The sequence below is a fragment of the Maniola hyperantus genome, chromosome 28 (genome assembly GCF_902806685.2).
Source record: "Maniola hyperantus chromosome 28, iAphHyp1.2, whole genome shotgun sequence".
In the NCBI taxonomy this organism is placed as follows: Eukaryota; Metazoa; Arthropoda; class Insecta; order Lepidoptera; family Nymphalidae; genus Maniola; species Maniola hyperantus.
Window position 1 is genome coordinate 4,353,154 of NC_048563.1, and position 15,124 is coordinate 4,368,277.

General features: G+C 38.1%; 2 protein-coding genes across 2 annotated transcripts in view; both read right to left on the reverse strand.

Moving 5' to 3' along the window:
- Positions 1–14,089, reverse strand: part of LOC117995199 (monocarboxylate transporter 12-like) — a 35,371-nt gene extending 21,282 nt beyond the window's left edge. Inside the window, exons 1-2 of the mRNA XM_034983207.2 lie at positions 13,740–14,089; positions 734–838 (exon numbers count right to left, since the gene is read on the reverse strand). Of these exons, the coding sequence (XP_034839098.1) occupies positions 734–838; positions 13,740–13,772 (138 nt within the window). The 5' untranslated portion in view covers positions 13,773–14,089. The remainder of the gene's footprint in view (positions 1–733; positions 839–13,739) is intronic.
- RNF220 (ring finger protein 220) overlaps positions 1–15,124 on the reverse strand; it is a 130,472-nt gene that overhangs the window by 85,508 nt on the left and 29,840 nt on the right. The window lies entirely within an intron of this gene.

Here is a 15,124-nt window from a genome sequence, read left to right on the forward strand (position 1 = left end):
TATAACCTAGCCTTAGTACAAATAAACAGACCATATACAATTTTTAAGTTTATTTAATATAGATTATTTTTATTGTGGTCTAAAATAAAAAAAAATAAAAAAACAGATAAATCAACCATTAACAAGTTCATGGACAAAGATCTTTGACGTGACGCCAATTTATTGTTTTAACTGGGCGCAATACACTACTGTGTGCCATAAGGATAGTAAAATACAAGACTTAATTTTTCCATCTTAATTTGTTATCATCTTGATTTTAGTTTGTTCTGTGTTCCATAAGCTACCTACCTTGTTAGTGATTATATACTCTTTGCCTAGTTTTCATACGCGTACTATGTCCGTGTGTTGTGGACTTAATGTTTACTACAAGTATTAATTTCACATTGGAGACTGCTTACGTATGAAGTGTTTTTTTATTTATCTTATTGTAACTGTTTGTCTCTTCAAAATAAATAAATTAAATTAAATTTAAATCTAAAAAAACAACATTAAATTAAAACTAAAACCTCATCGAGACCACCGCAGCGAGGCATTGTACCCAAGATATTGGCAGCATTATCCCTTTGGATGGCCAAACTAATTCTTTGACCAAGGTAGCTGCCAGCTCTTGGGTCCCCGGTTGACTCGATAACTCTTTTCGCAGTTTCTTCAAAAAGAGCTCGAGCCCCCGGGCCCCACGGCCCCAAGGTCTCCACACCGAATTAAATTAAATTAAATCTGTTGCAGACTATACCTCTGTAATGGTGTCTGTCGCCATTTCGATGGAGCAGGTGACAGGCGCCTGAGAAGTGGGCGGCGCGGATGTTCCGAGCACCTGGACGTCCAACTTCGACAGCTCCTGAAACAAATCACATTTTTTGGGTTCCGTACCTCAAAGGAAAAACGGAACCCTTATAGGATATCTTTGTTGTCTGTCTGTCTGTCAAGAAACCTACAGGGTACTTCCCGTTGACCTAGAATCATGAAATTTGGCAGGTAGGTAGATCTTATAGCTGACATTTGGGAAAAATCTGAAAACCGGGAGTTTAGGGTTAAATCACACAAATAAAATTAAATTGTGGTCATAAACTAACAATTAGTATTTTAAACTTTCGCAGTGAGTGACTATATCAAGTGGGGTATCATATGAAAGGTCTTCACCTGTACATTCTAAAACAGATTTTTATTTATTTTTATGCATCATAGTTTTTGAATTATCGTGCAAAATGTCGAAAAAATACGACTGTAGTACGGAACCCTCATTGCGCGAGCCTGACTCGCACTTGTTTATACAATAACTGCTGGACATCTCTTGTAGGGACTTCCAAACGCCACGGTCTTGCGCCGCCTGGATCCAGCGGCTCCCTGCGACTCGTCTGATGTCATCCGTCCACCTAGTGTTAGTAAAATAGTTGCACTTTAAACTTAGGAACTTGGGGCGATCCTCTACCGTGCAGTCAATTTGTATGAAATACAGAAAAATGTAGAACCGTGGTCCGACCGCCGACGATGAACGAGAAACGAGTAGAACTAGAAACTATAAACGAGTTGGCGATCAACAGAAAGTGAGTGTGTAGTTTCGATAGTTTTGTCGCCGGACTATAAGCGAGTGTGCAAGTGCGACGAGCGATTTCTCGCGCCATTCGCCCGCGGTCGCTCAGTCTTGTGCAAACCTCGTGTGAACAAGCGAGCGAGTATCGCTGAACGAATATCGCTGAGAGAGTTTATTTTTGCAAGCTCGTCGCTCAGCGACAAAACTAGTAAAGCGAGTCGTTGCCGGCAGTGTGAAAAGTCAGAGAGCAACTTTTGATAATATATGCATCTCTTTCGTTGCACCGTTGCGACGTGATTGAAGGACAAACCAATAAACCAACAAACAGACACACTTTCGCATTTATAATAAGGGTATTGATAATAAGGGTACTGATATATCCCTTTAATCTCCAACTAAGCGTCAAGCTTGTGCCACAGCTTGTGCTAGGAGTAGGTACGACAATAGTGCAACGGGCGGGGTTTGAACCGTCGACCTTTCGGTTTTCAGTCCACTCCTTTACCCGTTGAGCTATTGAAGCTCTAAAAATGTTTAGCCAGCCTTGCGTCAATAAACTTATAATGTGATACATATAATATTTATCACCCCTTTTTACCTCAACAAGTGTTTACGATTATATAAATTACTTTGCATGGCTTCAGAGGTAATAGAATCGATGTGGTGTAATTGTTTTCACTTGTATGTTGGTACAGTACGCAGCCAGAAGTGATGAACAATGTTTAGAAGGCAGCAAATTTGTAGAGCACTGTCTCGGTCGTTGAGACCGACAAAGGTTTTGTTCGGCGTCAGGCATGTTTGCAGAAGCACGAACGGATGATTTCTATGCCATAATAAGGAAAAGGACGTCATCCATCCTGGCAAGGCTGCGTTCGAGCTCCAACAGTATCCTGAATTTGATGGCGGGAAAGCTGGATACGCCAATTCTCCAGCATTTCATTCAAGTTCTCGTCCGGTAAATACGCAGAGTGTTGACCGGACGAGGCCGAGGGCTTGAAAGTGATCCCAAAATCTTGTTGTTTGCGCCCTTGTGACTGTATTTATTATAGTATGATAGCTGTTGTAAAAATAAAATAATAATAAAATAAAATGACTATACTCTATACTAGCATAGTTTCTAAGCATTGTCTATACTAACAAAATATGGGTCTCTGTTGCCTTAATAAAGAATTTATTTATTTATTATTTATTTATTATTAAAGCGTCATATGTGTATGAGTGATAGAGACAACGCTCTACAAAGATGAATTGAATGTCATTCTAAAAGCCGATGTTCATCATTACTTATAATGCTCGTCAAATTTCATATCAAAAGTACGATACAGTGCGACAAGGTTATATTGGCGCGTGGCAAAAATCGGAACAAACGTTGCCGTCAAGTGTCCCCTTTGTTCTTGTTTGAATATTCTAAGCATTTGTTCTCCAACAGCGCCCCCCTGTCAATGTCATTCAAGTGCCAAGAGAGCCTTGTCGCACTTTAGTTACCGTTCTTTTTAACCGACTTCAAAAAAAGGAGGAGGTTCTCAATTCGTCGGAATCTTTTTTTTTTTTTTATGTATGTTCCCCGATTACTCAAAAACGCCTGGACCGATTTTGAAAATTCTTTTTTTGTTTGAAAGTGTATACTTCAAAGTTGGTCCCATTTTAATTTGGTGAAGATCTGATGAACATCTTCGAAGATAGATACTGGAACTCCTCAACGGATAAGAGTAAATTGCTCGCGATCAGTGTAATAGCTTAGTAAACAGTAGATTTTTAACCAGTCATAGCATGATTCCATGGGGCCACTAAAAATTGTGAAATAAAAAATTTTTACAAAAAAAATCGACTTCGTTACACAAACACTAAAAATTGAAAAATAATTTTATTTATTACCGAATATATTATATATACAAGAGTTAATATAGTTTCATAATAATATTTTTTGGGGTCGGTGCCAATGAGGTGCCATTGTGGAGTCCCATAAAAATATGAAGTCTAGACGATTCGCGCAGCTAAAGCTAATTGGCACCGGCACCAAAAAGTATTATTATGAAACTATATTAACTCTTGTATATATAATATATTCGGTAATAAATAAAATTATTTTTCAATTTTTAGTGTTTGTGTAACGAAGTCGGTTTTTATTTTTTTTGTAAAAAAATTTTTTGACATGGCAGTTGACCCATAGAGTTGAATTGGCGCGTGTGAAGTCATTTTGTACCTGGATGTTTAAATAAATAGAGTAAAAGTAAAAGTAAAGTAAAATATGCTTTACACCAAAACCAAAACAGTAGACATATAACAAAAATAGCATGTACAATAGGCGGCCTTATCGCTAAAATAGCGATCTCTTCCAGACAACCTTAGGGTAGAGGATTTTATAAAAATTAAAGAAAGCGGAAGGGGTGTACTAATTAAATAAAGTAAATACACATAATATACGTATGCTGCAACAGTAAATAAGAGAGGAATAGACGACAGATAAGTGGAATAAAAAGAAAAAATAAATAAATAAACACATCAAATGGAGGTTAAATAAAAGACCTTCAATTTCGTTTTGAAAATTGATAGTGATTGAGACTGTATGATATCCAAGGGGAGAGAATTCCATAGCAGTATAGCGGTAACAGTAAATGATTTAGCATAATAAGAAGAGGAGTGTGTAGGAACTTTCAGACGTAGATTATTTTGAGAACAAAGAGAAAAAGAGTGTGTATCACATACGTACTCAAAGCGTTCTTTAAGATAAAAAGGAATGGAGGGATTGAACAGTAGGTATACAGTAAAGAAGATGAAGAATATGAGTATTCCTGCGAAGACGAATCGGGAGCCACTCGAGCTTACGGCGGTACTCGGAGACATGGTCATACTTTCGCAGCCCAAATATGAACCTTATACAAAGATTTTGAAGCCGCTCAAGTTTGTTCAGTTGGTCCTCAGTTAGATTAAGATAACAAGTATCAGCGTAATCGAGGATTTGTAGAAGTAGAGACTGAGCCAGCGCAACCTTAGCAGGAATAGGAAGAACATTACACAATCTTCGGAGGGAGCCGACTGCACCAAACATCTTTCTGCTCAGCTCACTCATTTGTGGTATCCAAGTTAGAGATTGGTCAAAAGTAATGCCTAGATTTTTCACTTTGCTGCTGTATGGAATATGAACCCCATCGAACATTATAGGCGGCAGCTGTGCTAATGTTATCCGAGACATTAATTTTGGACTCTCGATAATAATGACCTGAGTCTTCGTTGGATTCACTGTTAGGCCAAATGAGTTACTCCATTTCGAAATTTGTAAAAGATTTTCATTTACCAAATTAATAGTGTCGGGCAAATCTACTATTTTACACTGTGAATAGAGTTATGAATGTTTCCGTACAATCGTACAAGATATGACTGTACTTTTTAAATTCGCCTGCGGCCATTATTAAAGAAATATAATCTCTACCCCTATTACGGTTTATGAGGTACAACCCGCTGACAGACAGACGGATGGACAGCGCAGGCTTAGTAATAGGGCCCTTTCGGGTACGGACTACGGATCCCTAGAAATGACATACTTTGTAAGGTAATGTAATGGCTAATGGTGAAACACAATATCGATTCAATGGTCCAATGTCATCGTATCGATTACTTTAAACTCGGCTTGCTGTCTGCTACTCGTATCTATTTTCCATAAACGGAAGGTCAATTATTTCATGGCTATTTATTGTAGTTAACCTAACCCCTTTAAAAAAATCATTAATAAGCATAATAATAGGCTTTGCTGCTCTAGAAAAATATTTAGTAGGTATCTCTCTCTCTCTCCGGTCGTTCCTTCATTGCTGAAGATCGTGGTCCTGGCAAACTGCCCTCGAATGGCTTATCTGTTTCCATCGGCTTCTGTCGGTGGCCATTTTTACAATGTGATGAAATCCACACCTGCTGGACTCCTTTAGCTGGTCGGACCACCTAGTTGATGAGCGGCCTCTCGGTCTTTTGCCCTCAGTGTTGCCCGTCACTATGAGCTTTTCTAAGCTGTCGTCCCCCCGCCGTATGTAGTTAGTAGGTATAAGTCCCGTAAATTGCTGTTGCACTGGAACCATGTCTCATTAACATCGAAATGACGTCATTTTGACGTCAGCAGAAATAAAAATATACCGTCAGCTCGAAACTTCAGTCTAGTGCTGACGTCACTAAAATGGCGGTCACGCGCAATAGCAATTTGCGGGACTGCAACCAAAAGTAAAAATTTAAAATTATGAAATAAGGTAACGCATTCAGTGTTTTTAAGGTTCCGTACCTTAAAAGGGAAAAAGGACTCCTTATAGGATCACTTTATTGTCGGTCTGTCTGTCTGTCTGTCGTGTTAAAATGGGGTCTCTAAGTGACTATTCAGATGACATGAGTCATATTCAATCTTTATACAACCATTGCACTATGGTTGAATATGACACAATATGTATGTATGTTTTTATATATACCTATACTATCTAGTTAACTAATTGTAACTGTTTGTCTCTACAAAATAAAAATAAAAAAATTAAATTAAATTAAATATCTGCCAATTCGCACTTGGCCAGCGTACTGGATGGACTACGGCCAAACCCTTCTCATGCTAAGAGGAGACCCGTGCTCGGTAGTGAGCCAGCGATAGTTTGATCATGATGATGACGTGTGTCGTCTGAATGTATAAAAATTCTGAGCATTGTTGGCTCTTTCTTCTATATAATTTATATTTACACGGATATACACTTAAACTGTAATAGCCTAGTGGTTAGGACGTCCGCCTTCTAATCGGAGGTCGGGGGTTCGATCCCGGGCACGCACCTCTAACTTTTCGGAGTTATGTGCGTTTTAATTAATTAAATATCATTTGCTTTAACGGTAAAGGAAAACATCGTGAGGAAACCTGCATGCCTGAGAGTTCTCCAAAATGTTCTCAAAGGTGTGTGAAGTCTACCAATCCACACTAGTAGACTATTGCCAAAAACCCTTCTCACTCTGAGAGGAGACCCGCGCTCTGTAGTGAGCCGGTGATGAGTTGATCATGATGATGATGTTTTTGACGACCTCCCTGGCGCAGTGGTGAGCGCTGTGGTCTTATTAGTGGGAGGTCCCGGGTTCGATTCCTGGCAGGGGTTTGGAATTTTATAAGTTCTATATTTCTGGTCTGGTCTGGTGGGAGGCTTCGGCCGTGGCTAGTTACCACCCTACCCGCAAAGCCGTGCCGCCAAGCGATTAAGCGTTCCGGTACGATGCCGTGTAGAAACCAAAGGGGTATGGGTTTAATAAAAACTGCCATACCCCTTCCAGGTTAGCCCGCTATCATCTTAGACTGCATCATCACTTACCATCAGGTGAGATTGCAGTCAAGGGATAACTTGTATCAGATTAAAAAAAAAAAAATGATGATACTTACTTGGATGCCGTGCAGTGTCTTACACAATCGTAACTAGGTATTGATTCCGAGTCTAGTCAGAGCAACGACCTAGTGTGATCGATACTACGAGTAAGTATTCTCTTCGTGTTCAAATATTCTAGTCATGCTTTTAACCGACTTCAAAAAAAGGAGGAGGTTCTCAATTCGTCGGAATCTTTTTTTTTTTTTTATGTATGTTCCCCGATTACTCAAAGACGCCTGGACCGATTTTGAAAATTATTTTTTGTTTGAAAGGGTATACTTCAAAGTTGGTCCCATTTAAATTTGGTGAAGATCTGATGAATATCTTCGAAGATAGATAATGGAACTCCTCAACGGATAAGAGTAAATTGCTCGCGATCAGTGTAATAGCTTAGTAAACAGTAGATTTTTAACCAGGCATAGCATATTTTAATACCATGGAGCCACTAAAAATTGTGAAATAATTTTTTTTTACAAAATAAATAAAAACCGACTTCGATACACAAACACTAAAAATTGAAAAATAATTTAATTTATTACCGAATATATTATGTATACAAGAGTTGATATAGTTCCATAATAATATTTTTTGGGGTCGGTGCCAATGAGGTGCCATTGTGGAGTCCCATAAAAATTCGAAGTCACGCAGCTGAAGCTAATTGGCACCGGCACCAAAAAATATTATTATGGAACTATATCAACTCTTGTATACATAATATATTCGACCTAGAATAATAAAAGAGGGGGATTCCAACATCAATGATATTCGGTAATAAATTAAATTATTTTTCAATTTTTAGTGTTTGTGTATCGAAGTCGGTTTTTATTTTTTTTTGTAAAAAATTTTGCATCGTCAAATGAATTCATCACTGATTGAAACCATGAGTATTTATTGAAAAGTCTTTGCCAGAAATCAAATTTGACGATTGCTATTTACACGTCACAGTCAGAAAAAAACCGGCCAAGTGCGAGTCAGGCTCGCGCAATGAGGGTTCCGTACTACAGTCGGATTTTTTCGACATTTTGCACGATAATTCAAAAACTATGATGCATAAAAATAAATAAAAATCTGTTTTAGAATGTACAGGTGAAGATCTTTCATATGATACCCCACTTGATATAGTCACTCACTTCGAAAGTTGAAAATACTAATATTAGTTCATGACCTCAATTTTTTTTTGTGTGATCTAACCCTAAATTCACGGTTTTCAGATTTTTCCCCAAATGTCAGCTATAAGATGTACCTACCTGCCAAATTTCATGATTCTAGGTCAACGGGAAGTACCCTGTAGGTTTCTTGACAGACAGACAGACAACAAAGTGATCCTATAAGGGTTCCGTTTTTCCTTTTGAGGTACGGAACCCTAAAAACCGGTCAAGTGTGAGTTGGACTAGCACACGAAGGGTTCCGTACACCGTACTATTTTTTTAATTTTTTTATTTTTTTTATTAGGTTAACTTACAGATACTTACACTAATACATTAAAGTTTATCTTATAAGAAATACTTAACTACAGTAGTTACGAGGCAGAAAATATTGTAAAACGACAGAAATAGATAGCTTTTTCGTAGAGCGTTGTATCCACCGTTGAGACCGACAAAACGTCACATAGGTATGAGTGACAGAGACAATAACACTCTACAAGCCGAAATTTCATTCGAAAGGTCGATGTATAATATTTTTTGCCGGCTACTGTAACAGTTTAATTTTTTTGGCGGCCATTTTGAAATTTTAATTACTTGTCTGTTGTTATAGCGACAATAAAAAAAATCTGTGAAAATTTTAACTTTCTAACCATAATAATCTAAAACGTAAACGTAGATGAGCTACGCGGGTCTACAAGAAATGCAACTCAAGCCTCATGGTCTAAGATCCCGCTATAGAACGACCTTCACCGAGCTGGTTAATGGATGAAACGTATTTTATATTTAATTTAATATGTCAATAAATATATTGCATATGGGTTGCCTAAAAAATTTCAGTCCAGTATATGAGTAAATAATAATTTAATTTTTTTTTTTTAAATCATATCATCGGTTTGTTTAATTGACAAATTCCATACCAATCGAAAGTAAAAAGCCCATAGAATATGCAAACGTTATTTTTTCCCCGGGTAGGCAGGTATAAACAGGTAAATCGATACTAGTAACTTGCACCGCGTTAACGAATAAAAGTTAAATGAAAATAAACATTATTTCATTAACCTAACGTTTGCATATTCTATGGGCTTCATACTTTCGATTGGTATGGAATTTGTGAAATGATAAACAAAAAAAAAAAAAATATTATTAATTTATCATCCTGGACTGAAATTTTTTAGGCAACCCATATGCAATATATTTATTGACATATTAAATTGAATATAAAATACGTTTCATCCATTAACCAGCTCGGTGAAGGTCGTTCTATAGCGGGATCCTATACTATCAATGCGATCCGAATTTGTTCGAAACAATTGATATTATCTTCATTATCAACTCATCGCCGGCGCACTACTGAGAACAGGCCTCATCTCAGACCGAGAAGGGGGTTAGGTCACGCTGGCCAAGTGCGGATTGGCAGACTTGACACACCTTTGAGAACTCTCAGGCATGCAGGTTTCCTCACGATGTTTTTTACATGTATAGTCTAGTGGTTAAAAGGTCGGCGTCCCTGGATAGGAAGCCGACCTTTTAACCACTAGACTGTGACCACTTTTTATTTTTATTTTACTTTCATCTGTATCTAAATATATAAAAGGAAAAGGTGACTGACTGACTGATCTATCAACGGACAGCTCAAAGTACTGGACCGATCGGGCTGAAATTTGGCATGCAGATAACTATTATGACGTAGGCATCCGCTAAGAAAGGATTTTTGAAAATTGAACCCCTAAGGGGGTGAAATAGGTGTTTGAAATTTGTGTAGTCCACGCGGACGTAGTCGCGCTAGAGCTAGTCATCTTACAAATGCAACAACTAACTTTCAAAAAAAAAAAAAAAACATACAGTCGAATTGATAACCTCCTCCTTTTTTTAAAGTCGGTTAAAAGTGTAATTTATTACCTATTTTGAATAAACCATTTGATTTGGCTTGATTTGTAAAACCCGAGGCACCTCACCCGAAAAAGCGAATGAAACCGAAGGCAAGAGCTAGCTAGTTTAAGTAAAATGCAATATTTTTTGTAGATAAAATGCCTTAATACCTTACCTGACGACCTCCCTGGCGCAGTGGTGAGCGCTGTGGTCTTAATAGTGGGAGGTCCCGGGTTCGATTCCTGGCAGGGGTTTGGAATTTTATAATTTCTTAATTTCTGGTCTGGTCTGGTGGGAGGCTTCGGCCGTGGTTGGTTACCACCCTACCGGCAAAGCCGTGCCGCCAAGCGATTTAGCGTTCCGGTACGATGCTGTGTAGAAACCAAAGAGGCATGGGTTTATTAAAAACTGCCATACCCCTTTCAGGTTAGCCCGCTATCATCTTAGACTACATCATCACTTACCACCAGGTGAGATTGCAGTCAAGGGCTAACTTGTATCTGAATAAAAAAAAAAAAAAAACTAGATACTGCATTGCTATGTGACCTAAAATTGCTTTCGCATCTAGGTCACGATTACATTGACCTACGGTTTAAGGCCTAGACAAACATGACGCGCGACCGCAAAAACTGATTAATGCAAAAAAGGTTTGTCCTTACTAACTAACAGATCTATTCACACACAGCCTAAACCGTGGCTGTAAACTTTAGTACGTACAAGGTAATATCATTAAAAGCTCAGACTTGGGGCACACGATGCGTTGCGGCGTCGCACGGTAAAGATTTCACCGTATCAGCGGGCACACGAGCGGTGCGGCGTCGCAACGTTGTTATGTCGCAGTGGCGCCGTAGCAGCGCTGGACAGTCTATTAATACAATCATAAATAAAAACGTCATAAAAACAACTGATCAAACCTCCCCACCTCGTCTCGGTGGTTGCAAGTCCGGTGCGGCGCCGGAGCACATTGTGTGACATGCCACAGATATTTCTATGTAAGACGATGCAGCGACACCGCTCCAGCGCCGCTTCGCCACCGCAACGCATCGTGTGCCCCCGCTCTTAGTGTCACTCAGCGGGAGAGAGTCACGGTGAGATCTATAGAGGGCACTCTGACTTTGCTTAAACTTAAGACGGAGTTAAAACGAGTCAGAGCTATATTTTTCACATAAATCTGTCTCGTTTTAATTCAATCTTAAGTCTGAGCAAAGTCAAAGTGCGCTCTATAGATCTCAGCCTCAGCCTGTCAGAGAGCTAGGCTCGGAATTTCTCTACGTGATCAAATCAAAAATGAGGAGATCTGTAGAAGAATCCGCACTTGGCCAGCGCAAGACTACGGGCAAAACCCTTCTCGCTCTGAGAGGAGACCCGTGCTCTGCAGTGAGCCAGCGATGAGGGGTTTTTTAAAAAGCTTTCGTAGCTTTAGTGTTAAGTTTGCGTAATTATCACCACTATATCTTAGAAATCCAACATCTGACTATCAAAAAGCGTTATTAATTACCTATTTTGAATAAATCATTTGACTTTGACTTTGAAAAAAAAAAAAGAACATTAGCCATGTTAAATGACTAATATTCCCCATTCCTCGACAATAGTGCAACGGGCGGGGTTTGAACCGTCAACCTTTCGGTTTTCAGTCCACTCTTTTACCCGTTGAGCTATTGAGGCTCTGAATCAATTGAGGCATCATAATGCCGCGTTGACAATTAGTTTCCGCTGCGCGTTATATCTGCCCAGACCTTTATAATTTGCGACAGTTTTAAGCTCATCCCTTGCTTAGTTTTAAGTAACTATCTCTATGCTGCTATATCTATCCACACTTATAATAAAAGTATAGTACGCGACAGGGCAAGATGGCAATCGGGGTGGGGACGATCCGCACACCCGTACTACCCACGCGCTAACCCTGTGCGGGATGACGCGGGTGACGTACAGGTGTGCGGGGTATCCCTCCGCCTCATACCCTGATTGCCATCTCGACTTGTCGCGTACTATAGTGACTGGACATGAATAGAATAGAATAGAATGTTTTTTATTCATGTAAACTTTTTACAAGTACTTATGAATAGTCAGGTAGTTTTAATTTACCATGAGCAAAATTTGCCTCAAAAATTTGGCTTAATTTTTTTTAAATCCATTACAAGTAAGCCCTTGACTGAAATCTCACTGGGTGGTAAATGATGATGCAGTTTTTAAGATGGAAACGGGCTAACTTGGAAGGGGTATAGTAGTTTTATTAAACTATCCTTTATCCGCGCTTGACTAGCGTGGTGGACTATGACCTAAAACCTGTCTCATTCTAAGAGGAAACCTGTGCATAAGTACTGGGCCGGCGATGGATTAATTATGAATGCTTCAAATAAACTCGGGTAGCAGTGGGACGGATTTCTTGTAGACCTACGTAGCTACCACCGTAGCTCATCTACGCTACGATCGTAGCATTCGTAGCTGCGTAGCATTTATAGAGATTTCCCTAGTGCGCTCTACAGCTGTGCTCTAAAGTCTGTTCACTAACATAGTGTCGCTAGTCGCTACCTAACTTGTGTTTATTATCTATATTGGTGTTTTATTACAATAACCATAAGAATAATATAGTATTCTATTTTATTCTTAGAATAGTAAACATTTATTTATCAAACGCAGTGAAAAATAACATAATAAAAGCAAAATATTAAGTGTGCCTGCGAGTGTAGCGACACTAAGTCAGCGAACAGACTTTACTTACAAACGTAGTTTTTTCTGATTTCTGATATTAACCAATCAAACTCCATGAAATTTTGTAGATTCGTTCTAGGAACTAATATTTGTGTCTGTAGTTTTTCAGATTTCTGTAAAAATGTGTGGTTTGCTGCATTCAGCAAAATGCATTTTGGCATAAGTCCCGCACATTGCTAATGCGCGTGGCCGCCATTTTAGTGACGTCAACACTAGACTGAAGTTTCGAGCCGATGTTATATTTTTATTTCAGCTGACGTCAAAATGACGTCATTACGATGTTAACGAGATATGGTTACAGCGCAATAGCAATTTGCGGGACTACAACACACACAATTATTTTAAATTACTTATCTGTATCTACCTATTTCTACAATAACTGTGGTTCCAAAATAAAATAAATGGCTTTTTCTTTCTTTCTTTTTAGAAAACGTAATTAAGAAATACGCACTACACAAGAAAAATCATCTTCGACTTATCAGGCTGTATGATCTGCGATTTTTGCCTGTCCCGAAGGCAACTACTAAAAAATACGCATGTTTTTTTTAAACCTATTCAAAAATAAAAACTATAAGTTAATAAAATGAGAAATAGAACGTTTGCATTATCAAAGCCTTTAGAACTTAAAAACGGCTTATTTGACATAGGTCAGGTTTCATTCAGTTTCAGCGAATTTGCTATAGGTCAAAGAACTTATTTTAAATCTCAAAGAAATGTGGAAAGCTAGATACATACCTACATAAAATATTACAAACGTTTTTATTATGAATAAATATAATTAATATTGTAATTAAGACCTGAAAGGACAGTTAACAGTTATTAGAAATTACGTCCTTTAAAAGGTATAGTTTAATGTTTATAACAACACCATCGCTAATTTTGTTTTTTTTTAATAGCCTAAAATAATGCTTAGATCATGAATCATTCTGCCTGTTTAGAAATTGCGTCACCGTGCGTAAAACGTTCTTAATTTAAAAATATGTGAACATTTTAAATCGTGTTTTTTGTGTGAAATCGCATAAGGATAGTTTACACTTCCTGCATTTTTAATTATTATAAAATATGTATTAAGTAGATTTTTTAAAATTAATGTTTTTTTTAAATTTATACTAAACTTACCTGGTTAAAAATAAACTCTCTAGGCAACGACATGGTATATCGATGTCTGGTGGGGCTGGAAGGGAGATACAGATACACCGACTAAAATGGTCTTCAGATTCCGTGGACTCAAGTCTCAAGATAATCCTCCTTTGGCGAACGGCATCCGCCGCTAAATGCATTGGTTTCACGGGATATATCCTTTGGGGAGCCGTTGTAACGTCTTTTCTTACACTTTTCAATCGAAAACAACTATTTTACGTATCAAAAGGGCGACTATTTTATGGTGAAGGACAGAACATCTTCTGTTATCTCTAGCAGAATATTATGATATCTTTTTTCGCGTTTCCGTACGATCGGGTGAGGGCACGTCAAACTCACTAATGACGGAAGGTAACTCGCGCTTGCGCTTCATACAAAATCAATAATAGGAAACGTTCGCACAAAGTTCTATACTTACTACATGTGTGTACTATCCTTTATTTTATTTTTTTAACATCCTTCCACCCAAAGCCAGCAAATTTCCATTAAAAAAAAGAATGTTCTTCGTTTGAAATTTGAATACCATTTGAATAACAGAAGATTTGAATACAAAGGAATCTTAAGGAGTAAGGAGGATTAGCTCTACTTATCTATACCTAGAGAGACGTGAGAGATACAGACTAATTTGCATGTAGAAAAATAAAAATCTATCTCAGTCTGTCTCATGGAAAAGGCAATAAGCTATCCTTTTCTAATAATTCTTAATCTGCTTGCTGCTGCTAGATTCCAGATTGCAAATCTACATAATTCTACGAAGTACCTATCTATTTTCTCTTCCATTATATGTGTCAGGTCACTCACCCACAAGCAAACAAAGATTCTAGGAAACGCTCTTTTCGAATTCAGGTCCGTGCTCCCGGGAATTACCCTAATTGCAATTCACTCTCGAATTTATCAAAATTGGTTCAGTATTGTTCAAATACCTATAGAAGTCTAGCTTAAGCTAGAATAACATTACTTACTAGCCTATAGGCTGACTAGGTTAGTTGGTAGTAGGAATAAAGCTGCTATTGTATAATGGTGCTTTATAGAAGAAAAAAACCGGCCAAGTGCGAGTCAGGCTCGCGCAACGAGGGTTCCGTACTACAGTCGTGTTTTTTCGACATTTTGCAGGATAATTCAAAAACTATGATACATAAAAATAATTAAAAATCTGTTTTAGAATGCACAGGTGAAGACCTTTCATATGATACCCCACTTGATATAGTTATCTTACTTAGAAAATTGAAAATACTAATTATTAGTTCATGACCACAATTTAATTTTTTTTGTGTGATCTAACCCTCAATTCACGGTTTTCAGATTTTTCCCCAAATGTCAGCTATAAGATCTACCTACCTGCCAAATTTCATGATTCTAGGTCA